Here is a 15,229-nt window from a genome sequence, read left to right on the forward strand (position 1 = left end):
CCCCCCCCCCCACCAAGATTTGAAAGTATCATGTCCCCTTATTGGTCCTTTGGGTCAGGTGTCAGCCAGGTTACCTGAGCTTCTTAACCCTTTACAGGTAAAAGGATTTTTGGAGTCTCTGGCCAGGAGGGATTTTATAGTATTGTACCCAGGAGGGCTGTTACCTTTCCCTTTATAGTTATGACAATAACAAATACTGGATTTGAATAAATCTCTGCTCAGAGATCACACACACAGGCTTTAATAAAAGATGCACTCCAGTTCCATAGAGGACATTGACATCCAAGGCTCAGTTTTTCAGTTCTGGACCAGTAGGGGTCAGGGCATATCTGCTGCAACCCTTTTGGTTGACTCAAGAACTGTGTTGAGGGCTCTGAAAGGAGCAACGGCCATCTCTTCTCTCCTGCAGGAGTGGTTAAGTAAGGTATATGGCCTTGAAGATGGGGAAAAATGAAACACAGACGAGTGGGAATGTCTTTGAAACACTGAACTGATGTTTCTCCCAATTAAGTTGAGGGGAGGATGGTATGCAAATCTGTTTATTAGGATAGATCATAGCCTATATTTTTTTTAAATGTGAATTAGTAGTGCAGCTCAACTAGTTATAAAGCAAAATAATTGGTCATGAACCAATTCTTGTAATTTTATAGATACTAAATCATAGGACTGAATAATTATTTCAATTTCATTTTCATATTGTAGGTCAACCATGAAAGTTTGTGCCCAGAAGTGATCTTTCTTCTTTAATAGCAGACACACCAAATAATTACTTGTCTTTTACAACCACAGGGGGGTATGAAAATTTGGTATTGATTCATATTTAAGAAGCTTGTATGCGTTGTTGGTCAGATGTACATTTTATTTCCATCGTAGTTAGAAGAATGAATTATTGATGCTAAAATGAAATTTTCTAAATCATTTTGTATTTGACAGGACAGTATTTTATTCTTGCTCTGTTGTATTTTTAAAATACTTGCGCTGATTACAATGTCAAAGCAATGTAATGGAAGAGTCCTAGAAATGTTATAGCAAATGGATAAATTATGGAATACCTTTCAAATCATCTCTTCAGGAATAGGGCAAGAATAATCTGAGGTTGGAAACTACCCAACTAAAATTGGGGCAATTAATTTCCCTTAATTATGGCCCCAAATGCTCTGTATGCTAAAAATCCACTTTGATTTCCATCAGTCAGGAGGGACTATTTAGTGATAGAGAATATGGAGGTTTGTACCTTTTGCGGATATACCTGTTTGAGAGAGACTTTGTAAAACAAATGGACAATTAGGTTAGGCAGAGCCAGGCTCTAGGAAGCCTGTGTGGAGTAACCCTGTGTCCAGATTGGTGGATTGGAGTCACAAAAACAGTTTTCAGGCAAGAAATGTCCTTGAAAGATAAAATTCCAGGAAGAATGTCACCACGTGGCCAACGTCAGAAACTGGTTTAATTTTTTCCAGTTGCCGTTTGTAACAGGCCAGTTTTTAAAAAAAAAAAAAAAAAACTCTGTGGTTGAACTCACAAATTATAGGCACAAATGTTTGTGCTGCATTATTTGCAGACACAATTAAGGTTGCTTAATTGTCATAGCTTGACTCCATCTACAAATTGGGTAGTTCAGCATCTAACTGGTGGTACTTGTACTTTTATACTTGTGGAAAGACAGGTTGAATCCCTTTTAGAAATTAACACCAACAATGCCTAGTGAAGAGCACACCCTAGAGAGGCACGTCGGATGGCACTGCACTGACAGCCGGTATAATTTACACCTCCTGGTGCTCTTCGTTCACTCATTCCACTTGCCACAAAAATGCTGTAGTTTAGCAGTATGATTTTTTTTTTTGTTCTGCATAATTTAAGTATGCAAAATTGCATCTTAAATTGCTTCCATATTGCAAGCGTGTTTTCAAAGCAGGCAGAAATGTAAAGTATACTCTAGAACCTGAAAAATCTTCAGTACACTTAACTATCAATTTAAAACGGGGCAGATATTTGATGATCACTTCTTATGGCGAAAGAATTGGGTCAGTCTGAGACTGTCGGATTATGTCTTGGGAGGTTTTCCTCTCCTTATTGCTTGTTTAAATCCCATCTACTAAAAAGCATGATGCACTCCCTAATCCTTCCCACCACAGGTAGGGTTTTATGATTCTTGTCCACTTTAAAGATTAGGGTTACCCTGAATTGCAGTAGTTTGGGAGGAAAGAGAAAAGAAGGATTACGTGATGATACATGGCAGATGTTAATAGAAGATCCATCTCTGGGCTGATAAAAGAAAAACAAACAAAATGAGCCATTTTGCGTTTGGGTTTTTTATTTTTTAAAAGCAACAGTATTTTCTTGGTAGTTCTAGTTACTTGTAGAGTCTGTTAGCTAAAGTGAATTTGCTCTCGTTTTCCTAACGTATCGTTTCCTTCAATATATATTTGCAGACACGTTATTAAACTGTTGAGCTGTGTGGTCTGATTCTGCAACAGGATCGGTGTAAAGGAATCTAGTGGAATCATAGTGCTTAAAATCATTGCAAGAATTCAGTCCTGCAAATCCTTAGTTATATGAGCTGCCGTGTTGAGATGATGGGGCTATTCGCATGAGTAAATATTGCACGTGTAAGGTTTTGCAGGATGAGGTTCTATATTTGTTTTATTGATAACATACAAATTTTCTCAAGAATCTGTAAATCAATAAATCACAAGAAACACTCAAAAGATGAACATTGTGACACTTGAGATTTCAAGGAGGTAGAATTTTAAGACTTAATGCATATGTTTAAATCTGCGTGTGATTCTTTGCTCCTATGTAAAGGGGCTGAGTTTGCCAATAACCTGAAGAATAGTATAAACTGTGTTTATTTAAAAAAATTAAAAGATCAATCTTTAAAATACTGTTGCTTACTAATAGTTTTGTTTTGCCTGAAATTCATGTTGGCTTTCTAAAATTATTTTTCAGTGGTTCTTTTAATACTCACATTTAATCTGCTTTAATCTCAGTTGGGTTTTTTTATTTATACATGTCTGTTCAATCACAGATATTGAATGTCTGAGTAGAGATTGTTCACCATTTATTACTTCTCTTTGGTTTCAAATCATTTCTTTTTATGTTTGAGCTTTCATGTTTACAGCATAATGCTGCTGTTTTGTTGCCTACATGTGTTTTATGAATAGACCCTTGTGCATGTGTTTCTGGAGTACATGAACAGTTAATATTTTTAATAGTTTGTGCTAACAGTTTTTCCAATGAACAATGCAGGAGGTTATAGATGCACTACAGAACTGTTTTGAAATTAAAGTACTTCAAATATAATTATATTTAACATTAGTAAATGTAAATAAAATGTTGTATATGCCATTAGAAAGTTATATTCAATTAAATGCTGTAATCAATTATGGTAGAACCTTACTGTATCTCATCCCATTGTAGATTGTTGAATTTTTGTTCAGCTACAGTAATTGCTAATTCAGTCAATCAAGGAAGCTACATCACAAAATGTACTACATTTGGCAAAGGTTTTTACGTCAATTATTTATGATAATTCATAGTATACTAGTAAATATACTACAGTATGTTTTACAAGAGAAGTTAAGTACTAGTCAGACATCTCTACGCTACTCTGCAATTAAATCTTTGAGAAATACTGTAAGAGCACTCTGCTGACTACAGGCCCACTGTATACAGTCATAATGGCAGGATAAGGCTCTTCGTTTGCAGAGGTCTTTGCAGTTTTTCTGCACTACATAATAATGCACTCGTATCTTCAGCATGGGCCTGTAAACACTATGAACCAATAGTCATGATTCTACCAGAAAATCATTCCAAAATTCTGATTTTTATAAGTGTTACTTAAGTAAAGTCCCTGTATTAAATATACATATATGTATGCCTTTGTGTTTATGTAAATGTAGTGAGAATGCGATATTTGTGTTCCTCAAACGTACAGAAAATATTAATGAAAGGTGAGAGGCAGATTGTGGCTACAGAGACATCTTTACCTGTTTGAGGGGTTTTGCTGTTTGGGGTTTTTTTTTAAATGAGGTCACCCAACATTATAGTATTTGAGCTCAAATTTAATATTGAATTGACATTGTGTGTTCATTCAGTCATTGAAAGAGGTCTTGGAGTATACACTATTGTGGTAAAAATCACTTGCTATATAAAGAAACTACAGTTGGCTTCACAGTGCCAAATCTTACTCTGTGACTTGAGCTTCTGAGAAAAGTGTTTTACCATCTGTGCTGCATGTAGATCTTGTAGCTGCCTCTCTTTTCTGTATTGGCAAAATATCCTTTGAAAGGGGAAATAAGTGAACACCACTGATTAGCTTTTGATACTATATATAATGTTCTCCTTCCTGCATTCAGTTCACCTTTGTAAAGTCAAATATCTTTAACACTCTGTGTCCGTCTAGTATTTGTTTACAACAAGGTTTTATTTGTATAAATAGCTATTTTTATTAGGCAGTAGAACTATTTATGCAAAACTGTTCACTGTCCACCTCAGTTGTGATTCACTGAGGTGCAGTTGCTGTGTGAGCTCACTTGTACGATGGAGATCCACATAAAGGAACATCTGTAAAATAAAACCAACATTCTAAATTTTGAAATGCTAGCATCATTGTGTGGAACCAACAGGGGGCAACATTTCCTTCTCTTTCCCCCCATGATTCATTTTTATTTTGGTTTGCTATGTATCTTGCTTGTGCAGGTGGAAAAATGTTGGAAGCTGTGTTTGTTCAGGTGCTGCTAACAGGGACCCATTGCTCTTTCCAGGTTTTGAGGATAATCCCCAAGTGGTCCTACAGATCATGCGGAGGTATATTCAGCACTTTTTTGGGTGCAAGGCTTGTGCTCAGCATTTTGAAGAGATGGCTAAAGAATCCATGGATTCCGTGAAAACCCTAGACCAGGCTGTTCTCTGGCTGTGGGAGAAGCACAATGTAGTGAATGACAGGCTTGCAGGTATGGCAGATCTGGCATAGGAACACATACCAAAGCTAGCTTTGGTCTGGTGACTATGATGATAGTACTGTTATACAATGTAATTTGAACAAATAGTGGTCTTACTTCTGGGGGTGTTCAAAAGTTATTAGAACTGATCACAGCGCACATTTCCAATTCCAACAGAAATAACGCTGAGTGAGTAAAACTTCCATTTAAGGCACACCGCTCTTCAGGTCACAATGGTTCAGGATACAATAATGTGTGTGGTGGAGGCTCCATTGCTCTCAAGAGCATCAGTTTTTGTGAAGTTCCACCTGCTGCGTGATGAGATGATTCTTCCAGAGTGCGTTTCAAACCCTGTTTGAAACTGAGCAATGCAGCTTAGCTACTTACTAATCTGTGAACGAGAATAATTACAATTCTTTCCAGAATGTTTTAGATCACCATTAAAACCTGTTTTCATTTTGTTCTAGCTGGGAATACAAAAATCACTAGAGAAATGTAATTGAGAAGATGATCATAATTGAACAGAATTCTGTTCCTTGGTGTAGAATGGTTTAAACTATTCATAAATCAATAACTGAATAAACTAAAATTATTCTTCAAACATGATTTGTTTCCCTATAGAGCTTTTGTTATAACAATTGGACTAAAACACCGTGAAACTATTAGGTTGTATTTAATCCATTGTGTTGCACCGGTGTCCTATAACTAAAAGCACTAAAGAAAATTGGTTTCTATTTGCACTTAGTACCTGTCTGCTGTTATGGATTAGTGTATGTAACATTACTTACAATTCAAATGTACAACATTGTGTTTATTTTCTGGGTAAGCTGCATTCCCAAGATATGTGAAGTTTTAAACATTGTTTTGAATACAAACATTTTGTCTTGTGCCTCCAAGTAGGAGAAGCACGCAACATAGTAGATAAAATTTCCCCGTAATGCATGTTACCAATGTATGATGGGGTAAAGGGAAAAATTGGAGTCTTTTTCTTCACGATAGGTTGCTAAGTATTGTCAAGATAGAATATAATATTTTAGAAAAAAATATTTTCTCCTTGGAGAGTTCACTAAGATGCTGGTTTGAGTAATGCAACAATTGGTCAAAGTCCCTTCTAGTACAGATTTTGAACGTGCATTGCAAATAATGCCAAATTATATGTGCTAAATTTGTTAATCTGTTTTCTCTTTCGGACTACAATTTAGGGTTAATCTATAGTTTGTGGTGGTTTGTAGGAACTTTACAATGGGTAGGGCTCTCTCTAAAAGCCACTTAGTGAATTCTACAAATAGTTATTTCCTGTTGTGTGTTCTGTGAAATTTTTGAACAATAAATGTATTGACACTGTAGCCATGTTAGTTTTTTCAACCAGATAAGGATTTTTGTTTTAAAATACCTCAACTGAAGTTTAAGGAGTTTATTCTAGAGCAGACAAAGTCCAACACTAGCTATGGAAGACAGCTACCACCAATTAAGACAGAATGATGGCTGCTGCTATGAGAAATTGAAACACTAAAATTGAACCCAGTCCAAGAGAAACGCTTATACGTTTAAAAGTTATCAAGCAAACTGAAACATTTTAAATCTATAAAAACCATCATCAAAGTACTGAAAATGGTTTGCTATGGTAGTAAAACACACTTCTGAAATAAGCAGGGTAAGGATGGAATTGTTGCCAGTATCTATAGAAACTTGTAAATATATTTACAAGACTTTGAATGGCCTTGAAGCATCTTGCCGAAAACTAGGCTTCAGGACTACATAGTACTGTGCACAGAAGAGCAGTTCATTTTGAGCCATAACTTAAATTAACTCCTGGAAATGCATTTGATTTAGTGGTTTTTATCATTGCTAAAACTGTAGCATTTGTGAACTGCTCTCCTGTTACAGGGAGACTGTCCTAATGTAATGTTTGTGTCCTCCAGGAAAAAAAGCAGTAACTCAGAATATGAAAATTAACATTTCAGCAAGGAAGGCTTTGTATTGATTTCAAAATTCATTCTTGATCATTCTTAGATTAGTATAAACATGTTGACTGTGGCTTTTTAAGTGTGGCTTTTATTGTTTCCTTAAACTAAGCTTACTGCTTGCATTAAATGGAAAGCAGTCTCCTCAGTTTCAGATGAGCAGATGCATAGATTACATTCTTTTGTCCATTTGTATTTTCTCTTTTTCCTTCCTTAGGTGATCCGAGTGAAGATCCGAAATTTCCTAAAGTTCAGTGGCCATCTCCAGACCTCTGTCCCGAGTGCCACGATGAAATGAAAGGGTTACACAGCTGGGATGAGGCCCAAGTGCTACAGTTCTTGAAGCATCACTATCACAGTGAAAATATTCTATATAAATACACGGAAGGCCAGGTTAACGTTAATGAAATAGAAGTTGGGGATGTGAGAGAGAGAAGAGACAAAAATTTGCCCAAGAAAGCAAGTGGAAACAAAGAAGACAAGATCCTGGATCAACAAAATATGTTGGATTCAAAATCTAAGGCCTTAGATAAATTAATAGCAAATAACGGACCTGTCAGAGATAGAGGTAAAAATGCAATCGAATCAGTTATCCATAAAGAGACCAAGCCGTCTGTGTCTTTCTTAGGGATTGGATTTTCTAACATAGACATGAGTCTATGTGTTGTACTTTATGTAGCATCATCCTTATTTTTAATGATAATGTACTTTTTTTTCCGAATGAGGTCCAAACGGTGGAAGGTGAGGTATTATCGCCCGGGTGTGTAGAACTTACCAGAAATGACATTTTCATTGTAAGTGGCTGATCAGTACCAGACGCAGCTTTAATATTTATGATCAGGGATTTTATACACAGTATTGTTTCAGAACCCTCCTCCCCCGCTCCCAACTCATTTCACCAGTGTTCTCGCTTAGTGCTGTAGAGCGTGCTCTAGGAATCCCAATATTTGTCTAGTATCCAGGCCCATAGCACTGACTTAGTGTTTACTAAAGGAAAAAGATTGAACTTTTCCAGTAACATATCATTACGGACTGTTTGCATCATTTACTGGTCTCTAATGTGAGGAATTGCACTACGGAATTAGTTACTCCAGGTTTTGGAAAGAAACTGAATACTATTGTGTGTGTTCTGACACAGCCTTTTAATTTTATCCTGAGTTGACTTAATAACCTACCTGTCCACCCGCTGCTCATTGTGTGAGATCTTGTTGTTGCCTTTGGAGAAGCAAGAATTTTGATTTTTTTTTTTCTTCAGAGAAAGAAAGTGTATTTGAATAAACTTTACTAATGTATTATGGAGAAAAACATTCATTTTTTAAAAAACATTACATTTTTGCAGTTGGAAGCCATAAGTGTCCCAATACAATTCCTCCCTCTCCCCTTAGTTCCAACCGAGGGAATATGCACTTCTAGGAGGCTCAGCCTGGGGTATTTGGATGATCTGAATAGTGTACAAGAGGCCTGATTCTGATCGTGCGTAGGGCAAGATCCATTCAAAAGGAACCCTGTTGACGTCAATGGAGTTGCACCATTGTAAGTGAGAGCAGAACCAGGCCCAATCTTTTTGCCTGCCCCGCTATTCCAAGCTTAAGCAGAGCATTAAATAACCCACTCTATTTGCTAATTTATTAAGTAGGGAAGTAACTAAGGAATAGTTAGCGTAATTCAACAGTAGGGTATTTCCCCTATTGGAAGCCACTTCTCATGAACTCTAGTAAAGTGAAACTCCGTGCCTGGTCAAATAGACTGAAAGTCTTGAGTGGTTTTGGTGGGCCAATACAAATTGCAGTTCTGGTTACAGTGAATTTCTTACAACATTGGGACACATACAAAAAAAACTTTCAGTCTAAAGGGTTCCACAATGTAAGCATTTCATTTAGAAATCTCCCATTCTGAGCCTGCGAGGTGGTGAGGAATCTTTGCTCACAATTGTAAAGTTTTCTGGTGCTACAAAACTATGAGTGATTCAAGACCGTCTCCTTATGCATGTTCCTTCTGCTAGTGCATGCCACTGTTTGGATTAAAAAAACAACAAAATAAGAATGGCCATACTGGGTCAGTCCAGTGGTCCTCTACTCCAGTGTCCTGTCTTCTGACAGTGGCCAGTACCAGATGCTTCAGAAGGAATGAACAGAACTGGGCAATTATCAAGTGATCATCCAGTCCCACCTTCTGGCAGTCAAAGGTTTAGGGACACCCAGAGCATGAGTTGCGTCCCTTACTATCTTGGCTAATAACCATTGATGGACCGATCCTCCAGGAATTTATCTACTTCTTTTTTTAACCCAGTTATATTTTTGGCCTTCACAACATCCCCTGGCAACAAGTTGCACAGGTTGACTGCATTATGTGAAGAAATACGTCCTTACGTTTGTTTTTACAGCTGCTGCTTATTAATTTCATTGGAGTGACCCCTGGTTCTAAACAGACATTTAGTTGCAATTGTGCTCATCGCTTTTACTCCAGTATGGGTCGTGGCAGCTTTTTGGAACATAGAAATTGCCATTCCAGATCAGACTACTGGTCCATCTGTCGAGTACCCTGCCTCTGACCGTGGCTGGTGCCAGATGCTTCAGAGGAAGGCATAAGAAGCCGTGAAGTGAACAATTACAAAATTACCAGCCCAAAGTAGAAGTTTCCTGATTTCAGCTGTCAGTGGATGGTTTATGGCATGGAGCATGAGGTTTACAATCCTATCTAGTGTAATTCTTGGTGTTCTTCTCATCCATATAAATGTCTAATCTTTTTTTAAACCTGCCACGCTCTAGCCTCAATGTTTTCCTTTGGCATTGAGTTCTGCAAATCAATTATGTTGTGTAAAAAGGTATTTCCTTATATCAGTGTTAAAGTTAACTGTCAGTTTCACTGAATGTCCCCTTGCTCTTGTATTATGAGAGGGGGAATAAACAGTTCCAGGCTAATTCAATCATTTATTCCTTCATATGATTAATTATTCTGTGTACTTCTGTTATGTCCCCTTCTGATTTCCACTGCAAGCCCTATTATAAAGTTAAAACTTGGCAGTAAAAATGAGCTAAAACTTAGCACATACATCTCAACAAGGACAGGATTTTTTTTTAACACATGGAAATTATAGGGATTTGTGTGTCAAACTGCAGCTTTGTGTAACTTTAAAAGAAGGCAAATGATTATTCAAAGAAAGCCAGTGCAAAGGGACTAGCAGTAACTATTGCCTATTTACAATAACCACTTCAAGAAATTTACTCTGCATACATTTGTATGTGTCTAAAAATGCCTAAATCTGCATTCACACGACAAGCGCTGTGAAGAAACCATTAACTCATGTTTTTCTTAAGCTGCCTTTAAGGCTAAAGTTTGTTTATGTGCAAAGCCTGAATAAATGGGCTTTGCATGAGTGACAAACCCCACCTCTATACCTGGAGCTAGAGGGTTGGAATTCTGTATTCTGTCCACTGCCTGGGCCCCTTGGCAGTGTGCTGAGGTAGCAGAGTCTGCTGTAGGATGACTGTTTTGTGCTTGGGGCGTCTGTGAAGTTGTAAGAATTTCTGCCGAAATGGATGTGAAGAAGCAGCCATGACGATTTCACGTCAGTCTGCATTTTTCCAAGTAAATGGGTGTTTTTAAAGGCGTGGCATGATGGACCAAAATGGCTTCCTCCCTCTTTTATGGGATTGTTAAGAATCCCTGTAAGGTCTCATGGGGCTCATTTTTGAATACTCTGAGAGATGGTGAAACAAGAATGGAAGTTAACAATTAAGGTTCTCAGTCTGATCAGTGCCATTGTGCTTTGTTATTATAGGGTTTCAAATAGTGGGGGCCCCAAAGGGAGGAGCTTAGTTAGAACAGAGGCCAAAATTTTGGAACTTGGAGGCGTTAAGTCAGGCCCCTAACCAAGAGGCCTGATTTTTTTCGGGTGGACTTGACAAAGTGGAGGGAGCTCAGCATCTCTAAAAATTGGGCACCTGATTTGGAAAATGTTGATCAGTCTCAGAGGGATCTTTGAACTTCCTTGCTGCTGTTAGTATCACACATTTTAGTATTAAATAACACTGGCTTATTTTTAACTCTGCTGGATGTGTAGAGTTGGGTTCGTTAGTTTTTTGTCTCCTTTTATTTTCATCAGTATATTAATTGAACCAATCGAGCCAGTGAAGGATCATGGGGATGATTTTGCCCTTAGAACAGCTGGTGGGTGATGCATTTAAGAAAATGTTCTTTGTTCACTGTATAAATACTGTAAGCTTTCACTCTGCCTTTATGCTGTTTGAAACATGGGAAGTGGAACAGATACCCAAACTTCCAGGATGGCTTTTTTCCCCTCAAAGAATAGAGATAGATGTAAACCAGAATTTGGATTATCCAATCTTGGTGTTATGGCTAAGTGCTGCCATGTAATTGGTACATAGCTTTCATTTTCATTGGTAGCAATGCCCACCTCACTTGGAAAAGCTACCCTGAACTTTGGGTTTAGTTATGTAAATCTCAGTTTGTGCTGTTATTGTGTAGGTTTAAACTGACCCGTGTTATTTCCTGTTGTGCGTGATGACTGTCACGATGGATTTCCACATTCAGTGCTATAATATGATTTTATTCATGATTGACTGCGTCTCCAGAAAGTGTTAAGTGTCCGTCATGAGATAACGCAATGCTGTTCTGACATGCTGTATTACAAATACCCTGTCATAATCTGGTTATTTCCTTTTATTAAAATACCTTTAAAAGCACCTATTCAATCCTGGAATTTTGATTTTAAAGTTCCAAAATTTGCAAGGTGAGAGAAATCAATATGTATGGATCATACCAGACTTCCATTTTCAGGAAGGAATTTTGTCCATCGTAACACACTGAAAGGGTTCTGTGCTGTTCAGATATTTTCACATTGAGAACATTAAACTGCAGAAAAAAGTAAAAATAACAAATATAGGGACTTACTAGGTCTAAGGGGGGAGGGGAAGCTAGTGCCAAGAATGCCAAAATGAAACTATTCCCTTGAGTTCCAATTTTAACTGCAAATTGTGTCCGTTTCACGTGACTCCTGTTTAGAACTGGACATTAGTGCCATTTTGACAGAAGGTTCAAATGTATTTTCTGTGTCTGAAAATGTCGACTACAAGCTGTTGAGACTGAATATAATCGTTCAATAATGTAAGTGTTTTATTTATTTTTAATTGAATGACTTGAATAAAAGAGAAAGTAGTGGACATGAAAATGTCAGTGTGATACCTCTCTCTAGCAGAGAAAGTGCCCATTTTGTACCAAACTGTAAATGAATGTGCTCATTTAAATAAATAAATTGCAAACGTTTTGGAAAAATGCATTTTGATTCTTTTTGTGGTCAAATCCTTTTTGATCTGGACTTTTAGTACAAATTGGGGAATGTTGCAAGAATAACTTGGTTAAAGTCCATTTCAACCAGTAGGGGGCATCATGTGTTGTTACACTTTTAAAAATATTTGGCCTGAACCCAACACTTAAGTTTAATACTTTGAATTTCCAAATTCACTTCCCCTCAGCCCCCACCCCCAACTCCATAAAGCATTAATGTAAACGGCATATTGGTGAAGCTGTGTCTAGTGGGGATGAAAAACTATTGTCTGTATTTCACTTTGTTTCATGGTTCTCTTTGAGCTAAGACAAAGGAACGTACCTAATAGACAAAGTATTTGCTTCCTGGCTGCTGCTGATCTTGTGGGCTGTGATTACACTAGACATTTGTTAATTTCTCACCAGTGCATGTCCTCTGATGGTGGCAACAATGGGCGTGCTAAAGTTGACCCTGCCACCACTGTTTAACCCTGCTCAAATCAATTCTGGGCAACACTGTTGAATGTGCTGAAGAGGGTGCTGACAGGAAGACTGCTACACAAGGGCTACTATCAGTGGGAAATTTTAAGGAAAAAATTGGTTGTAGACAAACACTTCAAAGTTCCAAACTTCCTTACAGAAAGGTGTGTTCCCTCATTGTAGCGTGTGACCCTGGCTAGTACACATAGGGTTTGCTCACTAACTGGAGGTCGGACCCCCCCGGGAAACCCCTCAAGTGCTGTGGAGCGATCCTGTCCTGCTTGTTGAAGTAGAATTCCCCCGTGCCCCAACTCACAAAGTAACAAATGGTGCCTCCTTTTAAAATAGGGGCTGGGAGTAATCTGTGGAAGTCTAATTTCAGTACCAGTTAAACTGATTGAAACTCTAATTTAAAACAGTTATAAAACCTATAGTGTTACATATTTGTTACCATAGGGACAAACCAGCACAGCTTCTGTAAAGGAAAATTCTGCCTCTAATATTAAAGGAGAATATGTTGACATAATTTATTTGGACTTATAAAAGCCTTTGACAAACTCCATAAGAGAATTAAGGAAACTAAGTTCTCCTGGTCAGAAAACAGGAATAGATGGTCAATTTTCATCAGGGTGGAAAATTAAAGGAGGTTGTCCCAAGGATCTGTACTAGGACTTGTTTCATATGGACGGTGGGAGGTGTCTAAAATTGCAAATAGGATGTAGGTGAATCAAAACAAGAGAAGACTGAGGACCTCCCAAAAGTGCTGTTACGGCCGAGGTGGGGTTGAGAATGAGCTCCCACCACCTATAAAAAGCAGTGGGCGAGGGGATATTTTTATTGGACCAGCTTCTGTTGGCAAGAGCTCCGTGTAGCTCGAAAACTCGTGTCTCTCTCACCCACCTCGTCTCTCTCGAATATCCTGGGACAGACACGGCTACAGCAACACAGCCAATAGAAGAAGGTGGGAAGAAAGTGGGTGTACATTTAGTCTAACGGAGGAAAGGCCCTCTCATTGCAGTGTGTGTCAGCGATGCCAACAAATACACTATAGTTCTTAGCATAAGGTGACTGTTGGAGCAAGTTACCAAAGGGCAGTAGTAGATACTGGTTATAAGGAGGGGTAAGGCTGGCCTGTATGCTTCTGCGCCAGTGACTACTGCAAACAGTGGGAGGGCATTTCAGCCTTCGCCCAGAAGTTCACCCACCTCAAGCAGGGCAGCCTTGAGCCAGTAGGATTTCGGGTGGCCAGTCTTTGAACAGTGGTTCTCAACCAGGGGTACGCAGAGGTCTTCCAAGGGGTAGATCAACTCATCTAGAGATTTGCCTAATTTTACAATAGGCCACAAAAAGCACTAGTGAAGTCCCTACAAACAAATTTCATACAGACAATGAGAAAGCAAGCCATTTGTCAGTAACAGTGTGCTGTGACACTTCTGTGTTTTTATATCTGATTTTGTAAGCAAGTAGTTTAAGTGAGGTGAAACTTGGGGGTACACAAGACAAATCAGACCCCTGAAAGGGGTAAAGTAGTCTGGAAAGCTTGAGACCCACTGCTCTAGAAGGGCAGGGGGACTAGCAGGCAGAGCAAAGCAAGATGAAAAGCAGTGCCCTTCACAGCCAAACTAGCACCATATCATGAAAGGAGCAACAGTGAATGTATCTAGTTTGCTGAATAAAGGTACGGAAATTGCTGCTTCCCCATCCATCAGGTTTCCTGTACACACACAACACTGATCCCGCTCCTCACCGTCATATCAGCTAAGGATTGGGCTTAGATTGCAAATGCTTCTCCGTAGGTGACAAGCAGGTGCATAACAGCGTCATGGGGATGGTGAGAGGAGAGCTGAGGAAGCCCGGGTTGGCAGTCATTAGACTAAATGACAGGCTGAGGTCGGTATGAGCCCAAGTTAAAGAGTGCGTCATGTTTGTGATATCCGCGTATGCCGCCCAACAAGGAAGTGATGAAGAAGAGAAGGTGTGTTTCCACCAAGCCTGGCAGACACAGCAGCCCCTGAAGAACTGCTGGTGGTGCTGGGTGATGTGACTGCGCGCACAGGCAAAAACAGAAGTGGATATGAAATGGCTTTTGGGACATACAGCCTAGACATCTGAATGGGGAAGGGAAAGCTGTATGTATTGCCAACCGATGGATGACAGCCAATATATGGTTCCAAAACAGCATGAGCTATTTGGTTCTGTATATCAGAGGTGGAAACAAAATCCAGATCAATATGATGTTGGTAAGGAAATCTCAAAGTGATACCTAGCAAGATGGTAGCACTGCAACACAACCCCCTTGGGGCAAAGATTGCATTAGAGCATTGGGCAAGGAGGGAACTAAGCTGAAACGAAACAAGATTAAAGTAGGGGAAGTGCAGCAAAGAAGTTTGTGCAGTCAATACAGGGTAAGAGCCTGGAAACCGATTTGGCATTGACGGAAGCGGAGTGGCACCACCTCAAAAGAATATGGAGTGTGGTGGCAGAAGAGGTTTGTGGATGATGCAGGTGGGAAAAAACAAGTGAAAGAGGGAAGTGGTGGAGGACTGACGAAGTGCAAGA

General features: G+C 38.9%; 1 protein-coding gene across 2 annotated transcripts in view; it reads left to right on the top strand.

The window, feature by feature from the left end:
• Nucleotides 1-8,986, top strand: part of QSOX2 (quiescin sulfhydryl oxidase 2) — a 39,121-nt gene extending 30,135 nt beyond the window's left edge. For both annotated transcript variants that reach the window (XM_026657336.2, XM_026657335.2), the window contains exons 11-12: nucleotides 4,764-4,952; nucleotides 7,122-8,986. In XM_026657336.2, the coding sequence (XP_026513121.1) occupies nucleotides 4,764-4,952; nucleotides 7,122-7,672 (740 nt within the window). In that variant the 3' untranslated portion in view covers nucleotides 7,673-8,986. The remainder of the gene's footprint in view (nucleotides 1-4,763; nucleotides 4,953-7,121) is intronic.
• Nucleotides 8,987-15,229: the final 6,243 nt, after the last annotated feature.

The sequence above is a fragment of the Terrapene carolina genome, unplaced genomic scaffold (assembly GCF_002925995.2).
Source record: "Terrapene carolina triunguis isolate 2854851 unplaced genomic scaffold, T_m_triunguis-2.0 Scaffold238, whole genome shotgun sequence".
NCBI classification, from domain to species: domain Eukaryota; kingdom Metazoa; phylum Chordata; order Testudines; family Emydidae; genus Terrapene; species Terrapene triunguis.